General features: G+C 39.9%; 1 protein-coding gene across 1 annotated transcript in view; it reads right to left on the bottom strand.

Moving 5' to 3' along the window:
* Window positions 1–803: 803 nt before the first annotated feature.
* ITGA8 (integrin subunit alpha 8) overlaps window positions 804–15383 on the bottom strand; it is a 191843-nt gene continuing 177263 nt past the window's right edge. Inside the window, exons 28-30 of the mRNA XM_006098219.3 lie at window positions 13799–13900; window positions 5576–5698; window positions 804–3649 (exon numbers count right to left, since the gene is read on the bottom strand). Of these exons, the coding sequence (XP_006098281.1) occupies window positions 3563–3649; window positions 5576–5698; window positions 13799–13900 (312 nt within the window). The 3' untranslated portion in view covers window positions 804–3562. The remainder of the gene's footprint in view (window positions 3650–5575; window positions 5699–13798; window positions 13901–15383) is intronic.

The following is a 15383-nucleotide window of genomic DNA, read 5'->3' as shown; positions in this document are numbered from 1 at the left end:
CTAGTATACAGCCAACATTTGAAAGACAACATAGAGAAACCAGTTGTATAAGGGTGGGGGTGTCAAAAAAGAGCTAACAAAATTTTAAACTTTTTTTATTGCAATTTAATTCACATGCCATAAAACTCACCTACTTAAAAAGAAGACAGTTCAATGTTTTTTTAGTATTTTCAAAGTTGGGCAATTATTACCACAATATAAATTGATAACATTTTTATCATCCCAAAGTAGTGATGCATTTTTGCTCTTTCAAATTTCTTCCAATGTTATCCCATATAATAAAAGCCTAGGTGGCGTCTTGCGACGTCGTCACAAGATTGCCACCACAAGATGGCCACCACAAGATGGCCAGCAGGGGAAGGCAGTTGGAGGCGATTGGGCCAGCAGGGGAGGGCAGTTGGAGGCAATTGGGCCAGCAGAGGAGCAGTTAGGCATCAATCAGGCTGGCAGGGGAGTGGTTAGGGAGTGATCAGGCTGGCAGTCAGAAACAGTTAGGGGCAATCAAGCAGGTGAGCGGTTAGGAGCCAGCAGTCTCGGATTGTGAGAGGGATGTCTGACTGCCGGTTTAGGCCCGATTCCACAGGATGGGGCCTAAACCGGCAGTCAGACATCCCCCAAGGGGTCCCAGATTGGAGAGGGTGCAGACCGGGCTGAGGGACACCCCCCCCACCCCCATGCATGAATTTTGTGCACCAGCCTCTAGTTTTTATAATAAAGAATCAAGGTATAGACAGAAACTTTGATGTCTGCTACTGTGGGAAAGCTTTCCTTCGCTTGTGAAATAAGCCACAAGTACATCAAAGTGTCTTTCATTTTTAATTTTATTAGTGAGAAGGTACATGAAAATCTTCACAGATATCTACAAATGTATTTAAATAAAACAGGAAAAGGAAAAGAGTTGAAATAGGATTTCAGTGGTGACTAGTCCATATTGTGTACTTACTGTATAAAAACCTCCAAGTTTATAAAACTTTATTTGCCCATTTTCCATATCTTAAAATCCAGCTGCAAGAATTTTCAAAGGGGTATCTAACACACAGAGAGACTCTAAGACAAGCACGGCACATTCTGAGTTAGGAAAGTGATTAGCAATCCTGTGACCAGAAGCAGATGTGCTCAGTGCGTGGTAAGAGGACCCTGCGTGTAGAGGGGAGCTGAGGAACTGATGCCTGGAAAGTCCTCTGACCTCAGTGTCCCCCTCCTCCATTTGCTTCCACATTCTAAGTGGTTGAGCGGGCCGGTGTGTGCTTGCCGGCCTCCACGAAATGTAGGTAGCGGTGCTCACCTTTTTCGAAGGGACTACTCTTGGCTGCAACTGTGTTGAAGGCAGAGTTTGCCTTTGAAGCCCTCATACCTTGCTCTGTTCCGGGTCCCAGTCTCCTTAGGACCTCTCGTTTCCCCAGGTGTCTGTGTGAGTGCTCATTTATCAAACCCTAAGAGTTCTGAGTTCCTTCACCAATGTTGTTAGCTTAAAAGGCAATGGGTAAGTTTTCTCAGACACCTCTCATGACCAAAAATCCTGAGGTGCTCATTTCTATTGGCTAAAATGGAGACAAGAGTTAAGGCATTATTTGGGGGCACAGAGTCCTGCCTGAAATCCCTCCAATCATATCCTGTAGATGGTTACTTCCCTAGTGTAAAGCCAATTCTAGATAACCGACACCTAGGACCAGAGGCTGGTGTGGGGCCCACAAATAGTTTGAAGCACGTGCGGTTCTCACCCACAGTCAGCCGCATACACTGGGAGCCAGACTTCATTCCTGACAGACTTGAAACCGCTACCATGACAGGATTTAATTCATAAGCGGGAAGAATATGAACTGCATCCGTGTCTTCTTCCATGTGCCTTTCATTTGGTCTCCAAAGAAATTCTGCAGCTACAGCCAAATGGCTTGTCTCCAGGTTAAGGCACGACAGAAACTTAATGTCTGTGAGTTTGACTGTTTGGCTCTTCTTTCAAACAGAGTGTGATGTTGAAACTGGGATACAAGTTTTCCAATGGCTCTGTAAACTCAAGGTTTTGGGTCTGCTTGTTCCATCATTCTTAATATTCAGGATATTAATTCAAAAATAACTAATGCCAGTGTAAACATGCCTTAGATACATAGGTCTATAAAATATTGCACATAAATATAAACTTTGTTCAGCATTTCTTCCTAGTAATTTTTCATTATTATAAAAAGGATACAAAGTTGTGCAGACTATATGAATTTGCCTGGTCAATTTTACTTCAAAAAATGTTAATATTACACATAATTATGGCTTATTTACAAGTTTTAAACATCAAGTTTTTGTGATGGTTAAATTCAAGATGATGGGAAAATACCTTACATAAAGATAGTTTTCCAAAGTCATGTACTATAAAGATTATCAGTAAAAATGAGTAGTAAAGTTGGAATAGGCAATTTTAAATAAAATCCTTGGGAATCCATTTGCTAGATTCATCTCACACCTGCATAACTTTTCACTTCCTTCCTATTTATGTGTAACATATATTCTCTGTGTACATAAAAAGTGTGAGATATAGTAGAGAAAATAGGTATTTATCTGAAGTTAAATATTGGTGTTGCTTCTTATAGATATTAAAAATATGATTACCCATATTGTTAAATTGCTTTTCAATCGACAAACTAGACATTTTTCATAATTACCATAACTTTTAAACACCACACAGCGTTGAGAGTACCTTGAAATGTATGTATTGCTAATTAAGTAAATGGAACGATTATTTTTTTAAATAAAAAGAACTACAAATGTAACTTTTTGCAAAGCTACGTTAAGCAGATGTGAGTCCCTAGAAAGTGTGAATATAAGTAATTTCAGGTGGAAGGCAGCAGAATATTAAATGAAGCTATCTTCTAATACCAATTTGCTTTTCCTTAACATGATCTAAAAAGCTCTATTAAATGACTGATCTGCACACAATGGTTAACTTAGAAGGAGTTAAGGGTGTGATTTAGAAAACCAGCTGACCAAATCTTAATTTCCAAATCCTCTACATGGCCAGAGAAACGGAAAATAAATAAATAAATTGTTATCCTTGCTTACAAGATTATCTTTGTCGTTTCAAAAGTACTTTCACAGTACCAACAACAACATATACTTGTCTCCCTGAGCCGTAACATCATTAGAAATATCTCTTTTCCATAGGGAGGTGTCAAATATTCTGTAGGATACAGTAGTGTTGGAAGGTTCGGTCCTAGTTCACCTTCTAAATTCTATCATAATTCAGTCCTTTCGTCTTTGTGACTTAAGTTGGATTTACCTGGAAAGCAGCCTTAGTTTCCATACCCATTTCAAAGTGTCTGCCAAATACAGAATGACTCAAGGGGAAGAAACGTGCCCGACAGCTGTTTCTACAGTGGTGAGGACGTCTCCTTCCCCAAGGCTCGCGGGCTCCATGGCAAGGTCTCCACAGGGTGGTGTTGATGAGGCGATAGTTCCCGGGCCTTTCCATTTCCTAGGACACTGGCAGGTCAGGAAAACCTTTGTTTAACCCTCATGTTCCTTCTTTTCTTTGAACAGGACCATGTCGGAGTTTTTGGTCTTTGGTTTTTCCTTTTCAAGCACCAGGGGTTTTCTCATTTGTCAGCTGTTCCCTGTCATTCATATCGTCTTGGGGGGGTCTTGATCTGTCAAAGAATCCACACTACAGAAAAGAAAAATGGGCTATAAAAGCAAGTCGTTCTAGGAATTTGTGAAACCCCTCGTGCCAATAATGTTCATTTTATGTATTTGCTAAGAACTTAGAGCTCTTTGGAGGTCATCTTCCTGAGTCTCCAAATGAGGGGGTGAAAAAAGAGTATTCTTAACCTGCAGAGGAACGCACTGCATCGGGCAGTCTTCGTGCCTTCCTGCTGTTGTCCTGATAGTGGGAGAATGTCCCTGTTTTATACAAACCAGGTATGGACCTTGCATCTTTCCCTGGGGTTACAGGCCCTGGCCCAGGCACGTCCCCTCTGCTTTGCTGCATGTTTTCTGGAGTCAGCAGCAGCACTAACTGCTGACCAGGGAAGGGAGAGTCGCTCCTGAATATAGCTTCCTCAGGATGGATCACAGGAGGAAGTGAGGGGATCCTTGGGCACCCCTCTGCACTTGGTGGGGCATATAGTATATAGAGGGAAATTTATTTTAATCCAAGAACATCTAAGGACCTTTACAAAGATTAACCAGGAACTCTGGGAAGAGGTGATTCTAGAATGTTCATCCTCCTGAATTTCAAATTAGTTATTTGGTCTAGGCCCGTGGTCGGCAAACTGCGGCGGCTCACGAGTCACATGCGGCTCTTTGGCCCCTTGAGTGTGGCTCTTCCTAAGCCTTAGGAGTACCCTAATTAAGTTAATAACAATGTACCCACCTATATAGTTTAAGTTTAAAAAATTTGGCTCTCAAAAGAAATTTCAATCGTTGTACTGTTGATATTTGGCTCTGTTGACTAATGAGTTTGCCGACCACTGGTCTAGGCGAAACCTCCTACAAACCTGGAACCTCAGTTTGTGTTTATTGTTTCTTCATTAGAAACCCAATCCACTGTGTTTGTCTTATAATATCAAGTTGTCGTTCTGTTGTAGGACTAGCACAATGTTCTGTCAATTGGCACATATAACTATAACATTATGGAAATACAGTTACTATAAATAACAGAATAACACAAAAGTCTATTTGTAAAGGTGTGCAAGACTATATGGGCTCAGGATGGCACAAAACAACTGATGCGGATCAGAAACGCCAATTTTTAACTTAAGAGGCAAAGTTTTCCTAGTTTAAAGGTCTCTTAAGCATGCTGCATATTGTTTTTAAATAAAAACACACTATGATTTTTGTAGAAACACAACAATAGTGGTTAAGTAAGATGTGACTGGATTAATTATTCTGACAGTCATATAATCTTGACATTGTTTCTCTTTTGAAATGGAAAGCTCTGTGAAACCTGGTAATCATGTTTGTTTTGGGGCCAGAAATTAATTTCTATTGTAGATTTTTAGAACAAACTTTAGTATAACACATGAAAGAGTAAGTTAAGGCTTCCTAATGGAGACAAACCAATCGGCAAGATTAAAAAAAAAACAACAAGTCCAAGAATATAATAACATGCATGATCTATTTGCCCTACTTGACAGTCCAAGTACCAATTAATTACTATATTAATTACATCTGTGTAGTGTTTATAAAGAAAAATCTCAAAGGATTGTTAATAGGACCATTAAATAAAAAGCTTAAAATCTTGGTTAATTAAACAAGAAAAAGAAGTCTTCATAATAACATTTTCACTCCAAACATATTGGAAAAAAGGTCACAGGTCTTAGTTAATAAAGTATAATTCTCTCTCTATTTATTTATAAGAAGTCTCAAGATAAAAGCAACATTAAACACCCCCAGTCTTCTTAAATGTCAGTTACACAAGGGTACTGTTTGCCAAAGCAAACAAGATACAAGGTTTCTTTTATGCTTTTTAGACTGTTAGAAACCCCCAAATCACACCTCTAGCATCATCTTTTTAAATCCCTAGATAAACCTTCTAAATCCCTTCAGTGGCCTTTCTACTCAAAAAGGAAAAGAAAATAAAGAAACTTACCTTCCATAAAGCCAAAGTCAAAATGGCCAGAACCAATAATCCAAGAAGTATCGCTAGTATTATCACCCACAACGGGATTGAGAAGGAAACATTTGGTGTTGCCCAAATAACTGATGTCTTAATCTGAAGTGGAAAATAAAGCAAATGAGCTCTACTTTGAAAACTCTTTTGGTGAAATAAAGCAGTAGTTACCAATATAATATTGGGAGTAGTTCTGAAAGGATCCATATAATAATTGAAATCATCCTAGGAGAGGCTGAAGGGGTTATTGCACTTGAACATGGATCTTAAAAACTCATACAATCTCATGTCTCCCAGGTTGAGTGAAAAGCCAGTCACAGATATGTCCTGGATGTTTGGCTTATAACTGCACAGAAACCCTAAAATGGAAGTGAGGTGGGCCAGGAACCAACAAGGTGGAAAGGAATAACCTTAAATTGGGCTGGACCTTTTATAAAAACAGTGGCTAAAAGTAGACCCTACAAAGACCAAGTCTGTCCACTTATGCTTCTCCACCAAACTGAGCTAACCTCACTGAGAGGTGAGCTTGCGCACAACCACAGACTGTTGGATGTGCAGGAAGGTTAGAAAGCATCTCACCCAACCCCTCATTTCACAAACGAGAAAAAATGAGTCCCACAGGGCTGGTTCATAGAGCTAATCAGTGTCCGTGCCTCTTTATCTCCAGGTTCTGTGCTCTATCAAAGGACAGCCCAGAGTGTGAGGCTAGCCATCTTGCATTTGATGGAAGTAACTACAGTAAGCAGAGTGAATGGTGATGCTGTGGAGCTGTCTTCAATCCTAACTCCAATTTTCCCAGTTTGCAAGGGAACCTGGAGTTACACGAGGCCTTCTCAGCAGGCCTGCACGCTCAGTGTCTGTGAACGACCCCTGCCTCCCAACATGGGCAGAAGCAGCAGCAGACCCCCAAACAAAACCACCACGCTGCTAACACCTTTCGTCAAGGGAAAGAGAATAAACATATTCTTGGATCCAAAACGTTCTTCACCAAGGAGGCCTAGCTGGCTACAGATCGAAGTAAGCATTGCCTCAGCTAAACTGTTTGAAGTGATCCCTGGCAACTTGTTGTCAAGTTGGTTGGAAGGCTCATGAGTCCAGTCCTGACACACGCTCAAGAACTCCAGGCCACAATTCTCTGATCCACCGGTCAGGAGAGGATGAATTCATGATGAAGGTCGCTGGGCTCTCAAACTTTCCCTGGCTGGAAACATATGGATGTCTTCGTAGCCTGCACTCGGGTATTGGGCCCTGACTCTGCTCACTGCTTTGCTTCTGCCTCTTAACTGGTCTGAGCATCCTGTCTATGCTCTTCTCAGCTTGTCAGGGTTTTATTGCTCCTTTCATCTTGGCTCACTTCCTCTATGCATCAGACATACTGTGACTTAATTCACTGAGTTCTCGGGACCCAAATATCATTTATATTTAGAGCAAACAACAGAATCGACTGGAGTGAAACTGCTAGTCATTCCATATGGACGAAAGTGCCAAGGACCAGAGACGGCTCTCAGAGAAAAAGGCTGGCCGTGACCTACTCACGGTTACTCATGTCCTTTCTTCCTTGGACTGTTAGCTGTCCTTGCCAGTGTTGTCCCGATTTCATCGAGCACATCAGTAGGAAGTGCAACATTCCGTGATCCAATGGCATTACCCTTTCCCTGCTTGCCACAGTTTAAGGACAGGGCACATGGTACTGAAGAAATGCATGACAAAGGCTCAAAGCAGTCACCGTGTCCCTGGTTCCTGCAGCCTAAGTAATTTATTTAAAAACTATCCTTTCATGTTCCTGCATGAGCAAGTCAGGGACTAGATCACTTCTCAATTCTTTTTATATCCTGCTCCCTTATGAATTCCATCTGACAACATATATGAAATCAGCATACAGTCCTAACATGTGTGGTGCTCAGAGAAAGGGCATGCAGTCGCATTTTAAAATGACCCCAATGCCACTGGGAGCAGACTGACTCTGTTTTGGTGATGAGAATTTCAGAATTTTGGAACTGAAAAGGATGGTAGTGATTGTGAGCTCACCAGCCCTGGGAGAGAGAAAATTTGGAGAAAATCTGGAGCCACGTAAATTCTGAGGTTTCTTAGGTTCTTTTTCTCCATAAGCTCTAAAGTTTTAGTCTATACTCTGTGCCTGTGTTAGAGATTGTGTAAATTATCGAATTTACATTAAGATAAGCAACAATGCTTCTCAATTTTCCATCCTTATTTACCTAATTTCTTAAGTCACCTCCCACTGTTTCATGTTAAACATAGGGAACAGTCCTAGTTTTGTAAATAAAAAAAGAAAGAAAAAAGCTAAAGGAATTGAAATAAAGGCTATAGACTGTTCAAATTTTTAGTTTAATTACAACAAATGGAATGGAATGAAAGAATGGCCACCAACTACTTTGCTGGGTTTTTGGCCAGTTGATTATTGCAGGTTGGGATGTATTATCTTTAAATTTGGTCTGCCTGCAGAAAGGAGCAGGGAGGTTACTTACAAAGAACTAATAATGATATCTGAAGGGTTTTTTTTTTAGAAGTGTTTGAAAAGTAGGAATAAAACATTAAATTGAACAGGATATGCCTCATAGGAGCTCTTGAAGCAGAAAACAGCTTTACAGGGGTCATTACAAAATCTACTGGCTTTTTGTTTGCATTCACTTCTTAAGATTCTGACAGCAGCGTCTTTAAAAAGTCCACGGAGAGGATCACCAGTGTCCCTTTCAGTTCCAACATTCTGAAATTCTCAGCACCACACTGTTGTGTCTGCTGCCAGTAACACTCTGTTCCTTTAAACAAATACCACGTCATAGTCTTTCTCTGAACACTTTAAATGTTAGGTTTACACAAGTTGTATATATTTCCTATATGTCATCATATGTCACTGACTACGAGGAAAGGACATAAAGAATTTTTAAACCAGGTGAACTGCCCTCCTGCACTTGCATCCTGCTCCCTTGCAGGCTGCCTTTATGACATCCATGTGGCACTGAGGCTGCCCAAGCTTCTCCATCTAAATGGGTGTAGCTTCAGCGCCGCCGGGTGTGGCTCAGGGCTGAGCATCAACCTATGAACCAGGAGATCAAGGTTCGATTCCTGCTCAGGGCACATGCCTGCGTTGCAGGCTCCATCCCCAGCAGGGGGCGTGCAGGGGGCAGTCAATCAATGATTCTCATCGATGTTTCTATCTCTCTATCTACCTTTCTCTCCCTCTAAAAATCAATATAAACATATTTAATAAACAAATAAATAAATGGGTGCAGCTTCAGGGACCTTCCTTGGCCCCAGCTGTTTTCCTAAACTTATCCAGGCTTTTCACTTGCATAGTCAAGACGTCACTACACCATGGGGAGTGAAAAACAGAAAGCCAGCAATAGTGCCCAGAGCGTTTCTTCAGATTTCCAGTGCAGAGGAGCAGACAACTGCTGCTGGAAAGAGGTGGATGAGAGTCACAAATGACACACCACTGGGAGAGTCACATGTCTCGAAAGGAGAGGTCCTTCGGAGAACACGTTGATTCGGGGCTCATGTGACATGTCACATCTGCAAATGGCAAAGGGGCATTTCATCTGCAGGTGGAAACAGGTAAAGCAAAGCTTTGCCTGAAACAAAATACCACAAATTTGTTAGTTCTAATATTGGTGTTTTTCTTGAGCTCCTTTTGGCAAGCCCACCAGAAGCTTACATTGTCCATTGGATAATAAAGAATGAGAAAAATAGGTCTTAATTTTTAGAGTTTCTAATGACTAATCACTGATTTATAGTAAGAATTTTTCATTCATTTCAAATTAGATTTATTAAACACCGCATGTTCTCTGAAGCTCTGTGGGTCTTCTCATCAGCTCCAAGCTGGAACCTTCTATAACCCTGCTCTATACTGCTGTCCAATAGAAATATAATGCAAGTCTAATTTAAAATTTTTAAATTAAAAATTTTCTAGTAGCCACATTAAAAAAAACCAAAACAAGGGGAAAGAGCCCTGGCCAATGTGGCTCAGGTGGTTGGATGTCGTCCCACACCTTATTATCCCACACACTGATAGGTCAGCAGTCGGATTCTTGGTTCGGGCACATAACCAGGTTGCAGGTTTGATCCCCGGTCTGGGTGTATGCAAGGAGGCAATTGATTGGTGTTTCTCTCTCACATGAATGTTTCTCTCTCTCTTTCCCCCTCTCCCTACAAAACAATAAAAATATTTAAAAAGAATAATGGGGCATTAATTTTAATATGTGCTTTATTTAACCCTAAAAATCAAAACTATTATTTCAACATGTAGTTAATGTAAAAATATTCATGAGATATTTTATATTCTTTTTTGTTTTTACTAACTGCAAAATCCAGTGTGTATTTAATAGTTGTAGCATATAACGATTTTCAATAGTTAAAGTGAAATACAGTCTTACCCAAACAATAAAGCTGTGTTTAATGGAAAAAATATTTTATACAACTGCAATTTGAAATTTACATTTAAATGAGTTAAAAAGAAATAAAACTATGAATTCAGGTCCTCGGTCACACTAGCCACGTTTCAGGTACTCAGTACCCACGTGTGGCTCGTAGCTACCATACAGACTGCGCAGCTGGGGAACGTCCCGCACAGTCTCACACAAGCTGGGATTCACTGTACCCAAGCCCAAGGTGCTTTCACCGGGAAGGTGTTCCCAAGGCAGGAGATGGGATGTACTTAGGACCAAAGGTTTCCCTTAAGAACGTGGGCTTAGGATTACTTATTTTAAGTGTTTTAAGAAAGAAGGTAATATTGAGTAACTGAAGTACTTAAAATTTAGGGAGGAAAATTGCATTGCATGCCAGCTAATCAACAAACCATTTTAATTCATTTTTATGTACCAAGAACCTGTAGCTATTTAAGGAAACAGTATAAAGTTTTAACAATTCACTTATTATAATTATCTGCAATTTTAGGAAGTGGGATCCATAAACTGTAAGTGGTTTAGATTTTCTTAAAGTGATGCTAAGTAGGGAACATCTAATCTTACCTTCATCATGTCGTAAATCTTATTGTTCTTTATTATGGTTGAAAGACCATAAATAAATCTTTAATATGCCTACATTTTCTCACTGACATTTATGATGTATTTTTGTATATTTTGACAAAAATAGCAAGGTAGAAGGAAAAGGACTCCCTTGTATTATGCAACTGTAATTAATGTTGACATCTGTATTTATGTGTCACAAAATCTTGTGTAAACATACTTCAGTGAGGTCACAAGGATGTTTTAAATAAATGTACCAAGACACCCTACCTACGGTGCCATTTTAACATAAGGTGGACCAGCTGAACACATATTTTAACAACATTTAAACAGCCCTTGTGCCAAGTAGTCCCTAGCATGAGTTCAAACTCCAAACAATTGTTTAATGTAAGAATTCCACTTTAAGCTGCTGAAGCTTTGCGAACAATTCTGAAAATTCAATGTATTCACAGTGCACGGATGAGTTTTTAAGTAAGAATTTTCATAACATACTTCATAATAACCACCTTTGGAATTTGGCTTTAGTCACATGGAACACAAATATTAAAATTAATTGGTAAACAAACAAAAAGTGTTCAAATAGCAGGAACTTTTTTCCTGCGCGCTGTAATGAACCAGCGCCCAGTCCTATCCCTCTGCTTCACGCAACCTTTCCTTCCCCTCCGGACACGACAAGTGTCACGTCACATGCGGAGTTCGTCTGTACCAACACCATGCAATGCAGCAGACGGGGACTGCCATTTCTTCCATATGTAAAGCTTATAGAGGCCTCAAGAAATGTTTGAATTATGACCATGTTGAAAGGGAGTATAAACAAGCTAGTCATCCCACACAAGGGCCTAGAAAAACAGCCGAATATTCTCTAGTTTCATGACGGAAGGAGGAACCGAGAGACTCCCCCGTGGCAGAGCTGGGATCGGAGCTCTGATGATTTTCAAGCTACTGACTGCAATGAGTTCTACCACCTTAAAGCAATGCTCTCCCTCTGGGTTCTTTTCAAGATTAGAATGACGGAAACTCACTATAAAATATGTCTGAATGTTTTTCCAATTACAGTTAAGTTGTCACTTAACATCATGGATAGATTCTGTGCCTTTAAGTAAACTGACATAATGAAACCAATGTTACCACAGGCTAATTGACATAACTGTTAAGTTCCTAGGGCATCTCATCAACGTCGTAACTAAACTATGTTGATCAAAATGATGTTATTCTAGGACCTGCTGGTACCTTTACCTAAATGGTGTAGTAAGTCATCCACATCGGATAACAAGACTGGTTTTTAAATGCAATAACAAGGGTGGTGGGGGTGGAGGAAGCATGTATCTGATCATTTTGTGGATCTTCTGAGATGAGTTGAGAACAGCAGGCTGTCACCTGTGGCCAGCACAGAAAGACTCAATACTGTTGATGGAATCGACTGTAACATATGTTTCTGTTAATGAACATGTGCTCAGAGACAACAAAAGGGCCCAGATTTATCTCCCTTAGAGCTACAAGCCTTTGAACCTCTCTGGGTGAACATTCTATATTAAAAACCCAAAGCCTCTATTTTCTAAGTTGAACATAAATCCAGACTATAACAGACATCTCATGAAAGAGAGGTGAACTAAATGAAGAAAGATGTGGCAGTGCTTGTTTTAAAATGCCACCAAAGTTACTGAAATAGTTTGACTCTGAAAATCTATTGACATTTCCAATATTGTGTGTTTTAAAATGCCACCAAAGTTACTGAAATAGTTTGACTCTGAAAATCTATTGACATTTCCAATATTGGGGGGGTGTTTACTATTATTGAGACTTGAGACTGACCTTGTTCCAGGTACTACGCGGGAGTTTTATATAGGTAATTTTATTAATTGTCTCAAAATTCTTTCTGAATATGGGAAACAGCCTCAGCAAGGTAGAGTGACTTCCTACTCCACTAAGTGAGGGAGGGGGGTGTGGGCCCAGGAGAAAGCCCAGGAAACTACATTTTCCTCTGTGCCGCCTGCCTGTGCTGGAGGTTCTCAATCCTAGTTTCACTACAGAATTGTCACTTGTACATCTTTTAAAGCACAGCGTCCAAGCCCCGCTTCAGACACACGTAATCCTGACATTTGAGGTAAAGACTTAGCACATATATATCTATTTAAAGTTGTGTGAGTGATGATCCTTTTGAATACTTAGGGTTGAAAATCACTAATCAATGGGTTAATTTAATTTAAATTACTAAAAGTAGTTAGGCTAGAAAGTTTAAGTATTGCAATTACCTTTGAAGATCTGTGCTGATAACAAATTGTGGTAGTATCAATTTATATATCATCCAAAGCAGTGCTTCTCAAATTTTACTGTGAAGATGATACCCTGATGCTTTTGGTGAAATGCAGGTCTGCAGTGAGGCCTGTTTCTGAATTTCTATTTCCTAGGTGATGCTGGGTTTGTTGGTTTGTAAGCTGCACTTTGAGTAACAAGGATCTGGAGACCAGAGTTCAAGTGGGGGTTGAGAATGTCTATGGATGACCAAGAGATGAAGGTTAAAACCTTAACACTGCTTCCTGCAGCCCTGGCCGTGATCACACTCACTGCGAAGGCAGAGCTTTGGTGACGGTGTCTGCTCAGCCTCTCACCCCGTCTCCCCTCCGCTCTGCACGGCCTGCCGGGTTGCTGAGGATGTCAGCCGTTGTGCTCTGACAGATATTTGGGCGTCAGTAATGTTTAATAGCCTCATTTTTAAAAAGTAAAATTTTGTTCAAATGAAGCTCATAGTATATACCTTCACCCCCAGGTGAAAATTGCGGTTCTTTACATAGAAAGGAAAGATCACTGTCTCATGTCCTACAGCTGGTCTTTGGCAACTGTCCCTGAGGAAGGGACATCCCTTCCCACTCCATGTTAAAATTAAGCAATTAGTACAATTCCATTATAATGATCATTGCTGTCTGGACTTCTTAGAAACAAAATGGCTTGATTGAAAATGACATCAGTCCTGCCCTGTGATTTTTGTGTGTGGGGGGGGGTGGGGGGGTGGGGGGGAGGGGTGGTAGAAAGTTATGTTAAAAGGTTAAAATTTGATCAAATGACACTAAGTAATTTCCAGACTGAAATAAGAAAACAATGAAGGGAAAACGTTTCTCAAGTCAATGTAATAAGCACTTAAACCTAGTACAAGCCAGAGCAGTGATTTAAAAAACAAAGTTTAAATGAAATTATTTGTGCCTGTATATTTTTAGATACTTACTGCTATGCTTCCCTCTGGGAGTTTTGCTGGCTGGTCTTTATAAGGCATCTTCTTAACTTCAAAGGACACCAGGGATGCAAGAGAATAGGGATCATTCTTTCTCTGCAATTAAAAATATTTAAATATAAATCATATAAAGCTTTTACTGGCAGCCACCCAATTGTTTTCAGTGTTTTCCATTTCCAAAGCAAAATTTCCTCCCCCTTTCTTCCTTTTCTTTTACTTTTCCCCCATCCATTCATCCATCACTCACCCAACATCCATCCATCATCTACCCATCATTCATGCAGACATCCATCCATCATCCATCCAAATATCCATCTATCATCTATCCATCATCCATTCATCATCATCCAACTGTCCATCCATCCAACCATTCAACCTCTTCTTATTTTTTGAATTGTCTTATTAACAAAAGACTTGGTACAATAAAGTTAAAATAAAAAACAGAAAATCAGAATCCTAAAAAGGGGTAAGCACAATCATTTACATAGTTGCTGTGAGGGAAAAACAAAGAGGAAACATTGTGGGCTAAAAAATTATTGTTAGAGAGGGAAATATTTTAGGAGAAAGACTAGTACTAAGTTATAAAGAAATTTATCACATTTCATCTTACTAGTGTACAGAAGACCCAGAGCACTGACTCTCAGTCCTGGCACCATTAAGATTTTGGGCTGGTTGAGGGGCTGTCCTGTGCACTGTAGGATGTTTAGCAGCATCCCTGGCCTCCACCCACTAGAGGCCAGTAGCACCTCCCCCTCCCCTAGTTGTGACAACCAAAAATGTCTTTAATTATTGCCTGTGTCCCCTTAGCCACAAAATCACCCTAATTAAGAACCACAGACCTAGAGCCATATAGTATTTTTGACAGAACTTTTCAGCAAAAGTCCTTTTGTTTAATTGGTTCTCATATTAACTGTTGATTAAAGTCAAAGGAAATGTTTAAGAGTAAAGTCAAGAAAAGACATTCTGAGAACTTAGGCTTCTGTGCTTCTCCGTTTAACTTGAGACAGTGATTAGATTTACCCAGTGGTGGCCCTTGGCTGGTTCATATGGCTCTTGAGAGATTGTTAAAGTTTCAGGTATTGTGAGTAACAGTTGTTAAATAGAACCATTACTAAAATGTAAATTATATATACATAAATTTCAGTCAATTATGTATTTTTAAAGGTAAAAAATACTGAAAACTCAGTACTTTTAATTCTTTTATTGCATTTTACTATTATCTACATATTATTTATGTCTATTGTATCTGAAGGGGAAAGACACTGTGATGGTGAGCTACAGTGCATCTCTTTCCAACTCCATATTCAGCAACGTCATGTTAGCAGCTTGAAATCGGCCACAGGGAACAATATTTACACTTTGGGAATCAGTGAATGCAGACTGGTGCAGCCACTGTGGAAAGCAATATGAAGTTACCTCAAAAAATTAAAAATGGAACAGTTTTATGATCCAGCAATTCCACAATTCCACTTCTGGGAATATATCCGAAGAAACCCGAAACACTAATTCAAAAGAATATATGCATACCTATGTTCATTGCAGTGTTATTTACAATAGCTAAGATCTGGAAGCAGCCCAA

This window comes from Myotis lucifugus, unplaced genomic scaffold, assembly GCF_000147115.1.
Source record: "Myotis lucifugus unplaced genomic scaffold, Myoluc2.0 scaffold_223, whole genome shotgun sequence".
Taxonomy (NCBI): Eukaryota; Metazoa; Chordata; class Mammalia; order Chiroptera; family Vespertilionidae; genus Myotis; species Myotis lucifugus.
This window is presented reverse-complemented; position numbering and strand designations above follow the sequence as displayed.